This window comes from Gymnoscopelus microlampas (assembly GCF_963454915.1).
Source record: "Gymnoscopelus microlampas genome assembly, chromosome: 7".
NCBI classification, from domain to species: domain Eukaryota; kingdom Metazoa; phylum Chordata; class Actinopteri; order Myctophiformes; family Myctophidae; genus Gymnoscopelus; species Gymnoscopelus microlampas.
In genome coordinates, this window is record NC_139944.1 from 6,811,217 (window position 1) to 6,832,388 (window position 21,172).

The 21,172-nt window shown below is 41.9% G+C and overlaps 1 protein-coding gene across 1 annotated transcript; it reads left to right on the top strand.

Moving 5' to 3' along the window:
* Positions 1–2,122: 2,122 nt before the first annotated feature.
* Positions 2,123–2,968, top strand: LOC311048406 (iron-sulfur cluster co-chaperone protein HscB-like; the record flags this gene model as incomplete). Its single annotated transcript, XM_084061663.1, has 1 exon — positions 2,123–2,968. One exon carries the CDS (start codon positions 2,123–2,125, stop codon positions 2,966–2,968), a length of 846 nt encoding a protein of 281 aa, XP_083917789.1.
* Between the last annotated feature and the right edge of the window lie 18,204 nt (positions 2,969–21,172).

Sequence of the window (21,172 nt, forward strand, 5' to 3'; positions counted from 1 at the left end):
CTTGAAGTGGTGGGTGAGACTTCCTAACAGGCAATCAGATTGGCTGACAGCGAGTGTCCCCGAGAGTGTGTGTACATACGCATGAGTACGTGTGTACGTGTGTATGTATGTGTGTGTGTATTTGTGGGGGGGGGGGGGGGTATGGAGGCTATATAGGCCTTTGAAGGAGGTATGGGTACTTATTCTTCTTCCATTGCCCTCTGTTGACCCACGTAATAGAGAATTTTTCAAAGAGCTGTGTTTGAAACATCCCATGAATGTGGGTAATATGCTCATCTAGGAGTGGGCCCCGTGTTGATCTCCCTCTGCTCCAGCTGTCTCCCTCTCTGTCTCTGTACACACACACACACACACACACACACACACACACGCACGCACACACGCGCGCGCACGTGCACCAGTATGATGATGTTATTTGTGCTTGGCCTGCGATATGGTCTCTATCTTCTATAATACGTCTGTAGTCACATCCTGTATGTGAGTCCTCCTGGCAGTCAGTGCTCATGACTCCAGTGCTAAAATCCCATTAAGACCTGAGGCCGATTCTACAAATTGCGTCTAAATCAGTATAGTTCTCACACTTTCAAGATTTTCTAAAATGTTAGAACATAGCAGCGTGTCACTTCGTGCCGCTTGTATATCTGCTATTTTTGAATAGCCAACGCAAAAATATAAAGTGACACCGATGCTTTTCCGGGTTTTCATGGGTATAAATCCGGCATCAGGTGAAACGGCCTCGGATAAAAAACGGCCTACACCTACGAACAGATTATTTTTAAATTGCTATACTACTATACATCAGAATGATGTATACATCAGAATGATATATAGATTAGTTTGACAACCTTTTGCTTCATTCTTTCGGTAATATTAAACAATTTAGCCAATGTTTGCATTTTTAGCGGCGCTAGCCGCTCTATACCTTTAGGTATAGAGCGGATATTAGCCCGCTATACCTGGCTTTTGCGTCAACGTTCTGATTGGTCAGGCTCGCCAAGGTTCTGATTGGTCAGGTCCGTCAACGTTTTGATTGGTCAGGCCCGTCAAGGTTCTGATTGGTCAGGCCCGTCAAGGTTCTGATTGGTCAGGCCCGTCAAGGTTCTGATTTGTCAGGCAAGGGGACTATTCATGACATCACTATGATGTCAAGGTTTATTTTTTATTTCCTCATGTTTTTTTTTGTATATATTTTTATTTTCTCATGTTTTTTTTTGTATATATTTTTATTTTCTCATGCTTTTCCCCCCTTCTTTTTTTGTATGTATTTTTAACGGCGATGGTCCTGCTCTATACCTGGCTTTTCCGTCAACGTTCTGATTGGTCAGGCCCGTCAACGTTCTGATTGGTCAGGCAAGGGAACTATTCATGACATCAATATTATATCATGAATACAAAATTAGATGGTTTATATAAACTGTAAAAGTCCGGAACATAAACACTCTGGGTACGGCTTATAAATTGTATAGATTATTTCATAACACATACATATCTTTCTGGTATCACATTTATACACACGCACACACAAAGTTTATTTTTTAGGTACCCACTCTATCAGCTATGACAGATCAGTTTTTGCCACTTACTTTGGAATGCATTTGGTGATTCGCTTCCAATGGCACTATTTAGTGCCACTGGAAGCCTTGAAATAAATTTACAGAGATTTAATATTGTTTCTCTAGTAGAAACACATATCTATGACAAAATATATCAAAGGCGCCGCTACCTTCACACAGGTGTGATTTTTATAGTATAGTTTGTCACTTTAGAAATGTGCAGATACCCTGTATACACTCATACTGTATATGGGGTTTGTTTACTGTTGAGTGAGAAAACAATGTTGCACATCACAAATGTAGCATGCACTGATGTCACACACAACAGCAACTGTTGCCTAACAACGCCAATTTGCACATGTGACCGTGTAGGCCATAGCTTGGTGAGTTGCGATATCTGGCATAGCATGTAGACGACATCACAGTGAGTGAGCAGAGCACGCAACCTGATCATTAACAAAGAGCTTGAGATAACGTTCATCCGTCCACATCCATGGTTCATGCTCAGGGAAATATGAGGTATTATGTTTGATTTTGTACCGCAACAGCGATAGCCGTGGTTCGTAACAATGTTGTCAGGGCACAGTCGGATGGTCGTGTGCGCATGTCATGGTTTACGGCGTTCAACCTGGCTGATAACAACGACAAACAGACGCTGCCTGTTTGTTAAAGCTTCTGCGACACAGTCCAAGTCTGTCACCCGTAGAGACGAGTTCACGAAGCACAGCAGCAGCAATACGTCCAGACAAATGTTCAAGGAGAGAGAGGTGACGTACCAGACTAATCTTAATTCATCAAGGGCTTATTGTTCGGCCCACGTCAAGCCAAACTGTTGGAACTGCAAAGAGCCTCTTAGAGAAACTCCTGCCTTCTTCTGCGTGTCTTGCAAAGTAGTGCAGCCCGCCAGTGAAAGGGCCTCGTACTTTGAGATCATGGAATGTGACCAGGCCTTCACACTGGACACGAAAAAGCTTCGGAAAAGATACGTACAACTCCAGCAGTCTCTACATCCTGACAACTTCGGCCAGAAAACCGCGAAAGAACGAGAATATTCGGAGCGCCAGTCTGCTCTGGTGAACGAAGCCTACAGGACTCTGCTGGAGCCTCTGAGTCGAGGCCTGTACATGCTGGAGCTTGAAGGCGAGCATATAGAGGAGGGGGCCGACTCTGGGCCTGACGCTCGCTTTCTATCGGAGCTGATGGAGATCAATGAAGCTCTGCATGAAGCCCAGAGCTCAGAGGAAGCCAGCGACATTGGCCAAAGCACAAAAGTGAAACTGAAAGACTTGACGGAGCAAATAGATACGGCCCTGCGTAAAGGAGAGCTCCAAGCAGCTAAAGCGCTGCTGGTGCAGATGAAATACTTCGCAAATGTTGAAGTGAAAGTCAAGGAAAAACTTTCAAAGCTTATGTAGCGCCATGTCGCACTTTTCAAAACGTCTCGCTGCTTAACAAGCTGAGGTCAAATAACGGTGTGGCTCCAATGTGGATCTCAGACTTCAGGTAGACGGTCTATGATGTAAGTTATCGACGACATATGCTGTCGGGCAGAAACCTATGTCCAAAATATTCACTTTTCATGAAAAACAAACATGTTTTTAAAACAACACAATACTGCCTCATCAAAGTTTGCATGGTGACTTTATACATTGTCAGATACTTGAATGGTTCCCAATATTATCATCACTTTAACCAAATACAGCTCAAAGTCAGGAGGTTTTTGACCATTAATGTGGAGATAGTTGTTTTGTCCGTCATTGATTAGAATGACGAACGGACGTTGGAGTTGGTTTGAACAACAGTTTTGAGGATCCAATGGAGTTAGGTTTAGTCAGAAGCACGATTTAATACTTTTCATTGGTTCAATATTTGTAAAACCCAAAAGGGTGTTCAATAGCACAGATTTTTTAAAACCAATTAAAAGTTGAAAAATGGAGATAACGATAACGATTTCAGCCCCCGTTTATGGGCTAACGGAAGAATGATTGCTATTATGTCTGGGAAGACATCCTCCTCCTTATATTAAATCATCCGTCTTTCACGTTTCAATGTTAACAGGTGCAAATTGTGATGCTTTGGGACACGATCTTGGCTTACGTCACAGGAATGACATGCCCATTTATGGAGACCACTTGAAACTGGGTCAGTCAGTAAGTAACTTAAGTACATGTAGCCTACTCAAGTACCGTACTTAAGTTACATTTTGAGGTATTTTTTACTTTAATTGAGGATTTCCAATCTTCAATACTTTTACTCTAACACCTCAAATATTGTACTTTAACTTCACTGCAATTATTTAAAAACTTTAGTTACTAGTTACTTTGTAGATTCGGATTATTAGAAAACATGCATTAACAACTTCAGCCCTATGAACGCTTTGGCTATATGAAAATAGCCGAACTACAAGCTCACAACGCCACGCGTTGTGAGCTTGTTGATTGGCTATTTTCAAAAGATTTTTACTTTTACTTTTTGTACTTTCAGTTATATTTTGATGCCAATACTTTGTACTCATGTCAATTTGGAATGCAGGACTTTTACTTGTAACAGAGTATTTCTACATTGTGGTATTGATACCTTTACTTAAGTAAAACATACAGTACTTCTTACACCACTGCTATTAGTTCAGGTCCAGAGTCTGTTTATCATTACTTTCGGTATAATTGCTTACAACCAGCAGGTGTCCTTCCCAACCACAGGATCTAAAATGTCTCTATAGAAGAGCAGCTAAACCATGTCTGACCACTGCAGTTGGGTTTTATTGTACATTGGTTAAAATATAAATGTATTCGCCAAAACAACGTTACGGATTGCAGCTTTTGAAGGTGTACATGCATCCCGAATAGATGACATTTCGTCCTCCGTGGAAATTGAACATGTTGAATATTGAAATTCAATGAATTTCAACATAGCTTCATTAGGATGAAGTGGTTTCACCACAGGGCTCGTATGGTCATGGTGTCTGATAGCACATGTGTTCTGACATTCTGTTTTTGAGGGCTCTGGACGTTTTGCCTATGTATGCAAGTCCACAGACAGGGGCATTTATATATCACATTACTGGTTTTGCATGAGATGATACCTTTTAATGGCGATTGGTTTCCCCCTGTGTGGGCTGATAGAATGTCTTGGGCTGGGGAGGGCGAGGGGCCGAGCTGGAACACGAACCAACTGTGGTGCATTGGCTGGCTGGCTGGGCGGGCAGGGCTTTGTCATTTCTAATCATATTCTGGGTGATTAAACAAGGTTATTTCAAAGGCCTGTCAACATTTATTTGACCGTAATTGCTAAAGAAAACATAAATAAGGCTAGGAAATGTGCTCAGTAGAGTACGGACCTCTGCCAAGGTGGCAGTTTGTCTGCGAGGTGTTGTTGCGGTGCTTCTGGTGCCACGTACCCTTTATAACGCTTACACTTACCCAATATAACACTATGACTATGACTCATGGCCTCTGGAGGTTGACAATGAAGTGACCAGTTAATCAGCTAGCTCTTCATGGGCCCGTGGTAAACCCGTTTGTCATTGTATTGTGGTGTAATCTGTTGAGAAGTGATGAGCTTTTTTTGTGAGATGCCACACCCACCGCCACGCCCCCTTTTGGCGTTAAAAGATAATCAGTTCTTCTTTGGCCGAGCACCAACCTTTGCACCGGGTTTTGTGCAAATGAATTCATTGTGTTGGCTGGACAGACTAAATTACAGACCAAGGCGAAAACATTACCTCCTTGGCGTTGACACAGTACAACGACAAGGTACCATACATTACATTACAGTCATTTAGCAGACGCTTTTATCCAAAGCGACTTAGAATAAGTGCATTCAACATAGGTAGGGAACGAAAACTATCACCAGTCTTAAGTGCATTTTCTGCAAAAACAAGCAACCAAGAGTATACCTAGTGCTAAAAGTGCAATCAGCTACCTATTTCCTTAAACAGATGAGACAAAATAGCTAAATCAAATGAGCAGGAGCTAAAACAAATAATTGTAACGACTAAACAAGATCCAATAAAACAATACAACAATAAAACAAGCGTTCGTACAACTAGTTAACGACAAGTAAGCCAGGCAAAGAGGAAGGGTAGTGTTTCCTGAAGAGGTGGGTTTTCAGCCTGCGGCGAAAGATGGGCAGTGACTCTGCTGTCCTGACATCAGTGGGAAGTCCATTCCACCACTGTGGGGCCAGAACACAAAAAAAGTCGTGACCGTGTGGATCGGTCAGAAGGACCCTTGAGTGACGAGGCTGTCAGTCGCCCCGAGGTGGCAGACCGAAGTGGTCGGGCAGGGGTGTAGGCATCGACCATAGCCCGGAGGTAAGAAGGAGCTGTTCCTTTCACTGCCCTATAGGCTAGCACCAGGGTTTTAAACTGGATGAGAGCCGCTACGGGGAGAAACCTTGTGTCTCCATGTTGCAACTTTTTAGGTCTTACTTCGTCATACTGCAGTGTCACACAAAAGTAGCGAAAATAGCCGATCTACAAGCGGACAACACAGCTTGTAGATCTGCTACTTTTAAAGTGAAAGTTACATGGTCCTGTCTCTCTGGTCCTGCCTCCTGGCAAGTCTAAAAGAAAATTTGAGAGTTTTGTTATGAACACCCTATTTCAGGGGTTTTCAACTGATTTTGACCCAGGGACCACCATCCTGACACCTGAGGTGCGTGTGGTGGATCCATCATCCACCCGACTTTTTTGCCGATATCCGATATTCCGATATTGTCCAACTCCTAATTTCCGATACCGAATCACATAAAATAGCTATAATATCAACATAATATCTAAAAAAAATACAGTGATTTTGTTTGTTTTCAATGAAGTGAGTCCTGTGACTCAATGGTGAGTCCCACTAATCTTAGATTAGATGTTGGCCTATTTGACAGTGCAGAAGCATAATTGCTTGTATGCCTATAACATTAACGAACGTCAACGAGTGTCAGCTGGACACAGACACACACACACCTGCCCTCTGCAGTGCTATGATTTGAAAGTGACTGGGCTGGAGTCTGTCTCTTTTCTCAGCAAAAGACCTTGAATGTGATGGAATATGATTAAGGATTACTGTGATTATCGAAAACACACATTTCATATCACACACACACCATACTGTACAGTGAGAACTCCTGAAACTTATTTAAGAAAAAAGAAAAAAAAATGTTTTTATTTTTATTCTAAATGCATGGCCAGGGACCACCTGCAATACCACCGGTTGAAAACCCCTGCCCTATTTGATCATTCTACAGCGTCACACAAAAGCATCGAAAGTAGCAGATCTACAAGCTCGCAGAATTTGAATCCTGAAAGGTAACAGTTTTGAACATAATGAGGTTTCCACCCCACAGAGACGATTCGCTGTCCCCATCAAGTTGCTATCGTTTGATTCAGAGGCAGTTCCCAAGTATGAGTTTCTTATCACTGGAAATACATTTTGTAAAAACAAAAGTATCTTGGGCGTGCAAAGTAAGGAAAGCAGCTTATGGGGTCTAAGCCTTAGACTCTAAGGGGACATAGTTAGCAGTATTCATCTGACAATGACAAACAGGTTACTGTTAAGCAAGGCATTAAGATTTAATCTGTTTCAATGGAGCCTCTCGGTGGCCAACAACAATACAAGAAGAAGAATGTTCATCACCCAGGCACCGAATGGGAGAATGCACACTCAGCAAAACTACAACAAAGGTTGAAACACAAAGTTATGATTAGTCATCAGATTGTCAAAAGTTATTTCGTTCATTCTAATTGCAGCCATGCTTAAATATGCCAGGCATTAGAGACACAGTTTAAAATGAGTTTACACTTTTAGACAGGCAACTTCACTGGCAGCCCCTGGATGCAAACACACCAAGACATCTTCCACTGCACAAACAGCTCATGTCTTTCTATGGAGAGTAAACAGAGGCCACACATACACAAATGAATCTCACACACACGCACGCACACGCACACGCACACCCACACCCACACACACACACACACACACACACACGCGCGCATATACGTTTGATCACCACGCAGCCTCTGTCACTTGCGCACACACACAAACAAACACAAACACACCTACACACACTGATTGCTCAAAGCTCCAACATCAAAAAATCTTACGCCACGGGGGAGCTCTCTGCACAGCCGTACATGCCAAACTTCATCACATTGTTTACTGTGTCAGTGACGTGTGTGTGTGTGTGTGTGTGTGTGTGTGTGTGTGTGTATATGTGCTTCATCTACCCATTACTGTTTTGCTTTATTATCACATTGGCAAAATCACCGGTGACAGGTCACTTTTCTTGGGTGCTCCACACACACACACACACACACACACACACACACACACACACACACACACACACACAAACACAATGATTTGATGGCGATGGTACTCGACACGCGGTTTCATATATTCACACCGAGAGCATGAGGAGGGAAAGAGGCAGCGAAAGCCCACGGTTATCGCTATTAACTGTCAAAGTCACCTTCACCCTGAAACATAGTCCCCTCTAAACGCTGAACATGAAACACACAAGCGCACGCACGCACGCACGCACGCACGCACGCACGCACGCACGCACGCACGCACGCACGCACGCACGCACACACGCACACACACACGCACACACACACACACACACACACACACACACACATGTCATTAAGTCATTGCTGTGAGTATACAGTATGTTATTTTACTTTTAAATGTGAAGTAAGCTTCCAAGGTGAAACTGGGAGATTTAAAAGAACTGAAACCGTACGCTGCTCTTCTTCCCCTAACATACAGTATACCTTGAGCAAAATGAGGAACAGTTTAAACACTTAAGCCCTCTTTTATATTTCGACTATTCGAAGATCGACAATCGCATAATGGGGAGGCATGCGTTAATCCGACAGACCTTTTCTCCGACTATGTGGCATCCGCGTGCGGTTAGGGTTAGGGTGCGGGTTTGGTTCGGGTTTACTATTGGAAACGTCGGAGCGCTGCGCTGTCGGAGGAATGCGCTGTCGGACTAACGTACTGCACCCCTCATAATGTGTCGCATCGTGACCTGTTTGAAGACCACTTGTCTGGAAGAATACAGTAAAATGTGAAGTATAAGCAAACATATTATTGTCTCTGTCGGGTTACTTTTCAGGATTCAAATTCAAAAACAGCTAAGGTAGCAGATCTACAAGCTCAGCCGCTCGAGCTTGCTCTGCTACTTTTATTGATCATACTACACTGTAGTATGATCAAGTAGGATGTTAATTTACATTGCATTGAAGGAGGCATGAGTTCGGCTCTAAGCTCTCCCTAGGCTGGCAGAGGGAGTGTAGCACCCAGGATTACTAAAATCGTGGGATAAAAAAGAAAAGAAAAGAAAAAAAGGATGTTAATTTACGAGAAAAAAAAAATCTCTATAAAAAGAATATGGAGATATGAGGTTTCTGCATCGCCACATTGCATTTTCAGTCCGCCTCTCACCTTTATAGAGTTAATGTCTGTCATCTTGAGAGTGCTGAATTGTTGTGGTCCACGGAAGTCTCTCTGCACGTCTTTGGAACACCTGCCGAGTGCTTCACCGGGATAGCTTCGGTCGCCTAATTATCAAGCAATTTAAAGCTGCATTCTGTTGCCTCTCTGCTGCGGTTGGGTCACACCAAACGAGCTTTTAATTACTGTCATCCTAGGGGTGGATTCCATCCATATTGAAGCCTGCTCTCCTGGGTGCCACTTTGAAGTTGATGGGATCACAGGTTGCCTCGCAAAAAAAAAAACATGCGAGGAAATCACGGTCTAAGTTTAGCCTGTACCGCACAAACGGGAAACAAAATACAAATATTATATAAAAAAAGAGAACACGTGATTGTATATGAACTTCATGCCTCTCTCTTTCTTTCTCTCTCTTGTTTGCCATTCAACCGCTTTCAACCTTGCGTCCCTAATAGAGAAAATTGTAGATCTACAAGCGTAGCGTGGTGATGTGAAGCGTTTAGCTTCTAGATCGGCTATTTGAGCTACAAGTATTTTTGTTTTGTTTTTGTCCAACACCGTCATTCTTGGCTGATACCGATACCGATAAAATAACAATGTAGCCGATAGCCGTTACTGATACCGATATTTTTTTATTTCGTTTTTGGTGTTATTATTTCCCCCTTTTGTGCCAGGGAAACAAATACATCTTCGTTATAAGAAATAACTGTTCCGAATCTACAGAAATTCAACATAATTGCCTTGATGCAAGTAACATTAAAGAGTGTCAACGAGCGTCAGCTGGACAGACACACACACACGTCAGCTGTGCTGAACTGAAAGTCACTGGAGTTAGCAAAAAAAAAGCCAGTGAATATGACATGATAATGTTTACTGTGATTATGGTAAGCTTACATTTCATATCACAAACACCATAGAGCAAAAACCGGTAAAAAAAGCAAAATAACGGCAAATATCGGCCGATACCAATATGTGGCCAATATATCGGTGCATCCCTAGTTAAATTAATAACGTCATTAACTGCTAGCAATGTAAAGAGAGTGCAGACGCACAGATGAAAGAGACATGCCAGGCAAGGCATGAAGTCTCTGGCTCAAAACAAAAACCGTGGCCAATATACATGCCAATTTGGGGGTTCCTTGACATGAAAAGATGTGAGAACCTCTGCACTACGTACGCAATGAAGGAGGCGCTGAATGGAAGGACGGAAGGATGGAATGGAAAGAAGGAATAGAAGGAAGGAAGGATGGAGTGGAGAGAAAGACAGGGAACGCAGGAAAGAGATTGAAGGTGGTCAGGACTAAAACCTACTGGGCACTTTGACAACATCTGGGTTCTTTGGCTCTTGGTCGATATTTTGTTTTAGTAAACATTGTGAGACCATCATAAAAGATACATCATATAAAAAGCTGGCATGTGAATTATATTGATTGTGAAAGAAGTATGGAGAGAGAGAGAGAGAGAGAGAGAGAGAGAGAGAGAGAGAGAGAGAGAGAGAGAGAGAGAGAGAGAGAGAGAGAGAGAGAGAGAGAGAGAGAGGGAGGGTGGGGGGGGGGGGGGGGTCATTGTGAAGAAATGGCCAGATTCAAGAAGTGTGTCTCTTTATTGCAACTTTTTAAAAGCAGCCATCTCTTTTCTACCCTCAATTTCTTGTTAAGCGCCAGACAAGGCAATTTAGATCGATTCTAAGTCCTTCAATTACAGAAAAGCTGACACCCGTGTGTGTGTGTGTGTGTGTGTGTGTGTGGGGAGAGGGAAATGGATTTTTCGGACCATCTCGGAGCCAAGGCCAAACGTGTGGTCCTCTCCACACACCTGAGCATTAATGTGTACAAAAACACAACGCAACCTGCCTCCCAAACGTGCCTGACATTTTTATTTTCCGTTTCCCAGAGAGGTGTGTGTGTGTGTGTGTGTGTGTGTGTTTGGTTCTCTTCCACAAAACCCGTCATCCGCAGATGTTTATGGTTCGATGTAGTGGCGAGATCGTACGCTGAATGGACCAGTTCTCTGTGTGAGACAGTGTGGCAGCACACAGGATGACTGTCATATGGGGAAGAATCATATTTGCCGTCACTTATAGAAAGCAGCACATTTAACCCATTAAGAACTGAAGCCGATTCTACAAATGTCTTCTTAATCACAACAGTATTCTGAAAAAACGTACGTTTCTGTGGTCAGTGGTGCTCAAACTTTTTCATGTCAAGGACCCCCAAAATTACATGTATTTGGCCTCAGACCCCCATCTCAAAATATTTGAGTTAAAAATGTTCGCTTTAAAACAATATATATTCAAAGATTTGCACACATTTTCAAAAATATCAGATATACAAGCTCATAGCGCGGCACTTGGTGCCGCGCTATGAGCTTGTATATCTGTTATTTTTGAATAGCCAAAGTGTAAAATAATGCTTTTTTAGCTCAAATAGAAAAATGGGTTAAGCAAACAACTACATAAACATACGCAAAAACCTCTTATTCTAACTTTTTGTGTTTTTTCGCGACGCCCTACTTCATACATGGGCAACTGGCAGCCCGGGGGCCACAGGCGGCCCCCACCCTCACTTAATGCGGCCCGCAGGATAATATAGGAATACTGATATATTATTGATTTCAGCTGTTACAATTGCAAAAAAATGACCCGCTTTAATTACTTCAGTCTATATTAGTAGCTTAATGACTAGTATTAAAATTCTCTCTTGTCTTTTTTATGTCCAATGTATTTGTATTTCAGTTCATAAAGTATAACTAAATGTATTTGAAATTAAAAAAAATGTTTTACTTTTCAGTATTCCGATTTTGGCAATTCAAAAATCAGAATTCCGTCAAAAGTAGCAGGAATAGCAGATCTACAAGTGTTGCACTGCGACAAGTTTTGAGCTTGTACATCTGCTTTTTTTAAAGGCCCGGCAGTATATTATGCAATGTGGCCCTCTGGAGTGAGTGTGGAAATATACTGGCCCTCTCCATCATCAAAGTTGCCCACCCGGCCTACTTGATCACACAAAAGCATCAAGAATAGCAGATCTGCAAGCTAGTTTTGAGCTCCTGAAGTAACAGTTTTGGACATTATGAGGTTTTGTGAGAGAGAGAGAGAGAGAGAGAGAGAGAGAGAGAGAGAGAGAGAGAGAGAGAGAGAGAGAGAGAGAGGCCCATATACACAGCACATGACAGTTGTACACCCGTTATTAATGTATTGTAGCCGCGCGACATGATCTAAGTATGAATCAGGCGTCACAGACTTCACACCTCTGCAAGCTTCCACAGACCCAGCAGCACTGAGACACAGGTATCTGCATGCATGGTTTAGCCATATGCTGACACTGGTCACATGCTGTCACAAACATGTGTGACGCACGCAAACACGCAAACACGCAAACACACACACACACACACACACACACACACACACACACACACACACACACACACACACACACACACACACACACACACACACACACACACACGATTAGAAACTTGAGAGGACCACAGTGGTGTGTAAAGCAACTAAGTACATTTACTGTACTTAGTTCCATTTTGAGGTATTCTTACTTTACTGGAGTATTTACAGTTTTCAGCACTTTTACTTCTCCTCCACTACATCTCAGAGGCAAATATTGTACTTTTTACCCCACAACAATTATTTGAAAACTTTAGTTTAGTAGTTACTTTTTAGATTTTGATTATTGTTACAACATTAATACATTAACCACTTCAACCCAATACATTTCGGCCATTTGAAAATAGCCGATCTACAAGCTCACAATGCGTCGTGACTCGTGATGCGACGCATTGTGAGCTTGCAGATCGGCTATTTTCAAAATATCTTTTATATATTTGAAAACTTGAAATGGGACATTCCGCACAATGAGTACTTTCTACTTTTGGTATTTTAAGTACATTTTGATACCAATACTTTTGTACTTTTACTCGAGTACATTTTTTATTCTGGACTTTTACTTGTAACAGAGTATTTCTACAGTGCAGTATTGATACTTTTTCTTAAGTAAACTAATTTAGTACTTTCTCCACCACTGGGGGACCATAACATTTTAGGACGATGATTTTAGGAATGCCATTCGTATTTTTTTTTTTGCCATTTTAAACTGAAAAACAAAGTTAAAATTGCAGATCTACAAGCTACTACATTGTACAGTACATTGATCTTACAAGCAACAGTACAACACTGGCACGCAACCAAGTATGAATCATGTTTAACTCTTAATTCCAACCCCTAAACCCATAACCTCTAAATTTCTAAACCTAAACCCAAGCTGAATCTTTGACTAATTGTAAATCTCTATAAACATTTTTTCAAACATAGAACAACAATGTTTCTCGTAAGGACCAGGAAAACGACCCTCACAATGTCTATGTCTAATGTTTATTTCACGTATTCTACTATACTTGGGGAAATTTGTTCCTCACAAGTATAGTAAGACACACAGTGAAAAGAATGAGAGAAGACACACAGAGAGAGAGAGAGAGAGAGAGAGAGAGAGAGAGAGAGAGAGAGAGAGAGAGAGAGAGAGAGAGAGAGAGAGAGAGAGAGAGAGAGAGAGAGAGAGAGAGAGAGAAACAAACACACACACACACACACACACGGGGGGGGGGGGGGGGGGGGGGGGGCTTGTCATTAACATCGGTCTTCCATGTTTGATAGTAAGACACATGAAGGAGACTAGTATCCTAAATACTAAACAACCCTCGTCTCTAAAAGATGAAGCACAATATACAGCTGTTGAAGATTCACACCTCTGCAGCCTTTTTTATGAACTAATATGTTAGTAGTTGTTGCCTCCAAATTACTCAATAAATATCCAATACCTTCCTGAGAGATGGCCATGAGCCTGTTTTTGACACTTTCTTTTCACGAGCGCCGTTTGCCGCTGTGGCTAAGCACAAAAGGCAGCTTCACAAAGTGGCAATTATACGGCTTTGACATCAATTCTGAGCCGCGTGAAAAACAAGAAAGAAAAAAAAAACAGTGTAGCTTTCGGAAGGCAAAATGGACAATTACAGAGACAAATAAAGCGAGCCACCAGAGGTGAAAAATAATACTCCCCGGGCATAATAATTCAGTTTAATTAACCCATTAAGACCGGGAAAAGATCTGTTATTTTTCCGATTTGATCCTACTTTGGCTATTCAAAAATAGCAGACCTACAGGCTCATGGGCTTGTAGATCTGCTTTTTCTTGAAAAATCGTGAAGATTTGTGCAAATATTTAAATAAATATATTTTTAAAGCGAACATTTGTAACTCGAATCTTTGCTTCTGGGGGATTCTACAACAGTTTTTGGAAAATACGTAAGTTGCTATAATCAGTGTTCCTCAAACTGTCGAGGACCCCCAAAATGATATGTATTTGTCCGATTTGAGTAAAAAAAAAAAAACTTTAAAAATGCATATATATTCAAAGATTTGCACAAAATTATCACTATTTTTCAACAAAAGAAAATGCAGATCTACAAGCTCAGAGTGCGGCACAAAGAGTAAAATAATGGTTAAAGTGGTTACACACAGATGCGTTCCCGGTCTTACTGCGTTAACGGAGCAATCTGCCCAAAGGGCCTTAAAAAAAAAGCTCACTGTCCTTTCACCTCCTGAGGTATTAGTCCAGTTAAATGATATCTAAGTCTTCAGGCTGACCTCCAGAGAGAGGCCCCTCTCCGCTCATCTATATTTATATGAGGGAGCGGCACTAATTTTGCCCTGTAAATCAGTGTGCACATTTGGTGGTGACCTCTATGGCTCCATTCTGAATTAAACAATCTCACCGTCCAAGAAGCACGCTCTAACAAGCCTTAAATTTCTCTGTCCAATCCATCAGGCGGGGATATTTTCTGAAGAGCATGAAATAAGGCAATTATTGAACCCTTCGAGTTCATTTCTATGTGGCTGGGCCGCCTGGCATGATAGGGCACATGGAGGTAACATTTGTGTTGAGTCGAATCGTACTTAAAGGGATAGTTCACCCCAAAAATTACTTATTTTCCATCAATTACACTCATGAAGCCTTGAATTCATGGAGATTTTTTGGGGTTTTATCGCATTCTTAAGCCAATAATTTGATGACGGCGGAAATGTCTCCGGTAGGCAGGGGTGGAAAAAATACTGAAATATTTGACTTAATACTGCAATGTAGAAGTACTCTGTTACAAGTAAAAGTTCGGAATTCAAACTTTACTTGAGTAAAAGCACAAAAGTAAAGTATTGGCATCAAAATGTACTTAAAGTACCAAAAGTACTAAAATGTTTTAAAATAGCAGATCTATAAGCTCACAACGCGTCGCGATGTGAGCTTGTAGATCTGCTATTTTCAAATAGCCTAAGTATAAAATAGGACTAAAGTGGTTAATGTATGTTTCATAATGTAATAATATATATCTGAACTAGTAACCAAAGTTTTCAAATAATTGTAGTGGAGTAAAAAGTACAATATTTGCCTCTGAGATGTAGTGGAGTAGAAGTAAAAGTACAGAAAATGGGAAATACTCCAGTAAAGTAAAAAATCCTCAAAGTAAATGTACTCAGTTACTTTACACCACTGCCGGTAGTAGACTCAAAGTTGACACTTTGAGTCTACTACCGGAGCCGCCGGCCATCAAATTATTGGCTTAGGAATGCGACAAAAACAAAGAAATCTCCATGAATGCAAGCCTTCATAGGGCATGTAATTGATAGAAAATAAGTGATTTTGGGGGTGAACTATCCCTTTAATCAGTACATTGTGACACTCTGTTGGCATCATAGATGTCCATAGATGTTTAGTAACAAAGCACAAAGTACAACCTTGGTGATTAAAGGAATAGTTCACAGAAAATGTACTTGTTTTCTATCAATTACACAACCTATGAAGCCATGAGCTCATGGAGATCTTTTTTTTTTTGACGCATTCCTAAGCCAACTAGAAAAAGTGCTCCTCGGAGCACAGGTCTCCGCCAGGTCAGGTAGGTTATTGTGGCCTCCTGGTGGCGCTATAATAGGCCAATGTGAAAAGGGTGCCATTTATTCTTAGGTCTTTCACGGCAATCAGACACTGCATTCATGATTTGAGGCATTTTGTTCCGAAAATGTGTTTTGCTAAATTAGACCTGCTGGTGGCGCTATAACAGGCCAATGTGAAAAGGGTGGCATTTCATCCTCGGCCTAGTGGGAATGTGCGTGTGAAATTTCACGGAAATCGCAAGCTGCGTGCATAGTTTGAGGCTTTTTGTTCAAAACGGACCAATCCTGCAAATTTTGGAAGCCAACCATAGGCAATGAGGATGGAATATGGGAAAGCGGACAGATCCGTGTTGATCACATGACTATAGAGATACTGTGTACCAATTTGCATGACGTTTGGATAAAATCTGTAGGAGTAACGTAAAAAAATGGGTTTTGCACAAATCGGCCTCCTGGTGGCGCTATAACAGGCCCATGTGAAAAAATTGGGTCAGAGGTTCTGAATTGGAATCCAGGGAGTGTGTGCGCACAGTTTCGGAGCAACCGGGCCAACGGTGCCGGTGATTAGCTGCTAACACACAGACAGGACGGACACACACACACACGGACACACGGACGGACGGACGGACGGACTGAGGGTAAAACATACTCTCTCGCCATGCCTTCGGCCTGGCGGAGACAATAATTTGTATAACCGGCAGAGTTTTCGGTAGGAGACTGACGGTTCTCAAATTAACCTCCATGAATTCAAGGCTTCATGGGGTGTGTAATTGGTAGAAAATAAGTAATTTTTTGGGTGAACTACCCCTTTAATCAGTGCAGTATACCAGGGGTCTTCAACAGGGGGTCCGGGACCCCTAGGGGGTCCTCAGAGTTACTACAGGGGGGCCGCCAAATCTTTGTGATTTTTTACATTAACCACTTCAACCAAGCATCCATATTCTGAGGAGAACTTTAGCCGAAAATAGCAGATCTACAAGCACACAACGCCTCGCAGCTGCTATTTTCGGCAAAGAGGTTTGGTGTAGGGGGAAAAAAGAGCAGACCAAGTACAGAGTGGGTCAAGTTTACTTAGTATGGACGGTGTATGTGGTTAAAAGTCTGAAAACACACATTAAAATGAATCCAACACTGATGACAGTGCTGTCAAACAAGTCTATGAAGCTATCTATGAAATCTATGAAAAGATTATACTCTATACAATATATATATTGGGGGTCCTGCTTCATCTCTCTCTCAGCCAAGGGGTCCTTGGCCTGAAAATGTTGAAGACCCCTGCAGAATACCATGGTCAGCTGAGCATGTTTTTGACCGTCCTCTAGATTTGACATTTTAGAGGGCAGCAGAAGTAGGCTGATGTTATGTTGTTATGTTCTTTAACCCCTTCAATCCGGGATCGCATCTACAAATGTCTTCTAAATCCTAACAGGTTTCTACGTATGTTTCTTTATCAGAGGTTCTCACACTTTCTCACGTCAAGGACCCTACAAATGATATGTATTTGGCTACGGGACCCCCCCATCTCAAAATATGTTGTTCCAGGGACCTCCCAGAAGCAAAGAATTCAGTTACAAATGTTCCTTTAACAAATATACATATTCATAGATTTGCACACATTTTCAAAAAAATAGCAGATCTACAAGCTCGTAGCGAGCTTGTAGATCTGCTATTTTTGAATAGCCAAATTTGCTGTGGGTCTTTCCCCCCTTAGCCTTTTATCAAACGGCTCAATGGCGCTTGGACCCCAACAGCACATGTTCTGGCTGTGTGTGTGTGTGTGTGTGTGTGTGTGTGTGTGTGTGTGTGTGTGTGTGTGTGTGTGTGTGTGTGTGTGTGTGTGTGTGTGTGTGTGTGTGTGAGGGACAGGCTGTGGGTTGAGATGTGGACAGAGAAAGTAATGGAGTTTCTGAGTGTTCACTCCCCGGTGAGTGAGGGAGTGGATCTGCTTTCTGTGTGTGTGTGTGTGTGTGTGTGTGTGTGTGTGTGTGTGTGTGTGTTTGGTGGAGATGGCAGTCGATCCTGTATGTCTCTGGGCATCCTCTCAGATCCTCCTGACAGATAATCCATCACACTGTCAGTGTGTCTCTCTACTACTACTACTACTACAGCAGCTGCTGTGACTCCTCACACACACACACACACACACACACACACACACACACACACACACACACACACACACACACACACACACACACACACACACACACACACACACACACACACACACACACACACACAAGGCCTTATGTAGGACAGTCACTCCTCTTGGCCCTCTCCTGGGATCACATCCACTTGAGTTTCATTAAGCCATTAAGACCGGGAAACGCATCCGTGTCATTTTTTTAAATTTCTTTGGCTATGCGGAAAATAGCAGATCTACAAGCTCATAGATCTGAGAAATTGTGAAAATGTGTGCAAATCTTTGAATATATATATTTTTTTTTAACTCAAATCTTTGCTTCTTGGGGGATTCTACATAATGTCTTCTAAAATCCTACGTTGCTATAATCAGTCGTTCTCAAACTTTTTCACGTCAAGAACCCCCATCTTAAAATATGTTGTTCCAGGGACCTCCCCCCAGAAGCAAAGATTTGAGTTTAAAAAAAATTATATTTAAAGATTTGCACACATTTTCACTTTAAAAAAAAAATAGCAGATCCACAAGCTCGTATGAGCTTGTAGATAGATCTGCTATTTTTGAATAGCCAAAGTATGCAATAATGGTTAAAGTGGTTCACAGATGCGTTCCCCGGTTTTAATGGGTTAAAAAGCCGACTGAAGGTGCGTGATGAGTTGACGTTTGTGGGTTTGCACGTGGGTGCATGCATGAGTGCGTGTGCCTTTCACAGCAAATTAACACTGAACGCTGGAACTGGTGGGATGATTGAAAATATGTTTTTGCATAAAAAAAACCCAAATCATTTTAGAGACTGGTGGTGATCCCAAAGGGGAACTTCAGTTTCAGCTTCACCCAGCTGATGGCTGCTCAGATGGTCATGTTCAGTGTACAGGCGAGCAGTTATGGTGTCCAGCGGCGACATACCTATATAACCACGCCCCGTTTTAGTGACGCGCGCGGAACTGCCGCTCGCCTACAACAACTGGAAAAAAAAAAAAAATTGGCAGTTAAACACGTTTTTGACTGCGACGGAGGTGCGCCGTCTCAAGCGAACTTGAGCCGCGAGAGGCACCGCCGACCGAGCTAAAGCGAGCGAGTCGCCGTGCCGAACGTTGCGAAGTTCGCTTGAGCCTACTCAGCGCCGACCGAGTTATGTACCGATAGGGACAGAATCGCAAATCATGTTTTGGAGGCGAGCGTTTGCCCCAACTGCCACTCAAAGTGACTACTGGCCAGTGGTGTAAAGTTTTGTAAAATTTTTTGGTATTTTTTACTTTAGTAGAGTTTCCAATTGTCTATACTTTTACTTCTACTCCACTACATCTCAGAGGCAAATATTGTACTTTTACTCCACTACAATTATTTGAAAACTTTAGTTACTAGTTACCTTGTAGATATGAATTATTACGTTATAAAACATACACTATCCACTTTAGCCCTGTTTTATACCTAGGCTATTTGAAAATAGCAGATCTACAAGCTCACAACGCGTCGCACCGCGACGCATTGTGAGCTTGCAGATCTGCTATTTTCAAACATTTTAGAACTTTTACTTTTGATACTTTAAGTACATTTTGATACCAATACTTTTGTACTTTCACTCAAATACATTTTGAATTCCGGACTTTTACTTCTACATTGCAGGATTGATACTTTTACTTAAATAAAACATTTGAGTAATTTTCCATCACTGCTACAGGCCAATCACATCGCGTCCTTGCACAAGTGGTATAGGCTTTGGAATGACACTGTTCAGCGTCTTGCACGCGGACACTTCCACATAGACTGGGTGGGCCAGGGGTTGAACCGGTGAGCTTCGTATTCCTAGGCGGCCTCTCTACCCGCTCAGCTACAGCTGCCCAGCAATCCTCCCTAACCGGGAATGGAACAGAGTCCACGGCTTTGAGAGTCCTTTCCATGGCATGGACCCCCAAATGTAGCACCCCTCGCCCATCTGAAAATGTTTTGTGCCAGGGACCCCCAAAAGAGATAATGTGTTAAAAAATATATAAATGATACAACATGTTTCAAACACCTTCATGATGAAGAATGTTCAAAAATAGCAGATGCACAAGCTTGTAGATCTGCTATTTTTGAATAGCCAACGTATACTATAAATGGATAAAGTGGTTAAATGATTGTGATGCTATATTAACTACTTTTTCTGTGGACCTCCTGGGACCTCTGGGTAAGCATAAGGCTACCATAAGCGTTACCAATGACTTTCACAATGTCGCTACGCCTTTGGAAAAATTGTATGTATGCTTTGATTTGATATACTTAGTCAATACTTTACCCAACAAAGAAATAATGCATGAATGTGCTACACCAAATTCTGATTCATAATATTATGACAAATTATCACAACATAATACTTCACATGTGAACATGGCAGCTTAAATCAAATCATTTGCACTGGCAGATTTGTGGATTAGTCTGGCGATGTCAGGCTAATGGTTTGGGGGGAGGGGGGGGGGGTCAGTTTGAATCTTCTATTTTAGTTAAATTCACCCCAATCATGTTCCTTTGTCAATCTGACACTTTTGAAACAAATGGACCAACAACCTTCAGGTTACATGAATATACTCACAGGATTTGACTGACCCTTCAAGATCCAATGGGACAGAGTTTGTCCAACATAAATGACATATTGGTACCAGCATTAATTAAGCCATTAAGACCGGGAACGCATCTTTTGTCAAGCTATAAACATTATTTTATACTTTTGCTATAAAAAAATAGCAGATCTACAAGCTCACTGCGTGGCACAGAGTGCCGCGCTATGAGCTTGTAGATCTGCTAATTTTTTTTTAATTGAAAATGTGTGCAAATCTTTGATTTGGGGGTCTGCGGCCAAATACATATCATTGTTGTTGTTTGGTTGCTATATCAGTGGTGCTCAAACCTTTTCCATGTCAAGGACCCCCAAAATGATATGTGTTTGGCCGCGGACCACCATCTCAAAATATGTTTTACAGGGACCCCCCCAGAAGCAAATATTGGAGTTAAAGATTTTCAAAAACTAGCATACCTACAAGCTTGTACTATATATCGGCTATTTTTGAATAGCCAAAGAAATCTTAAAA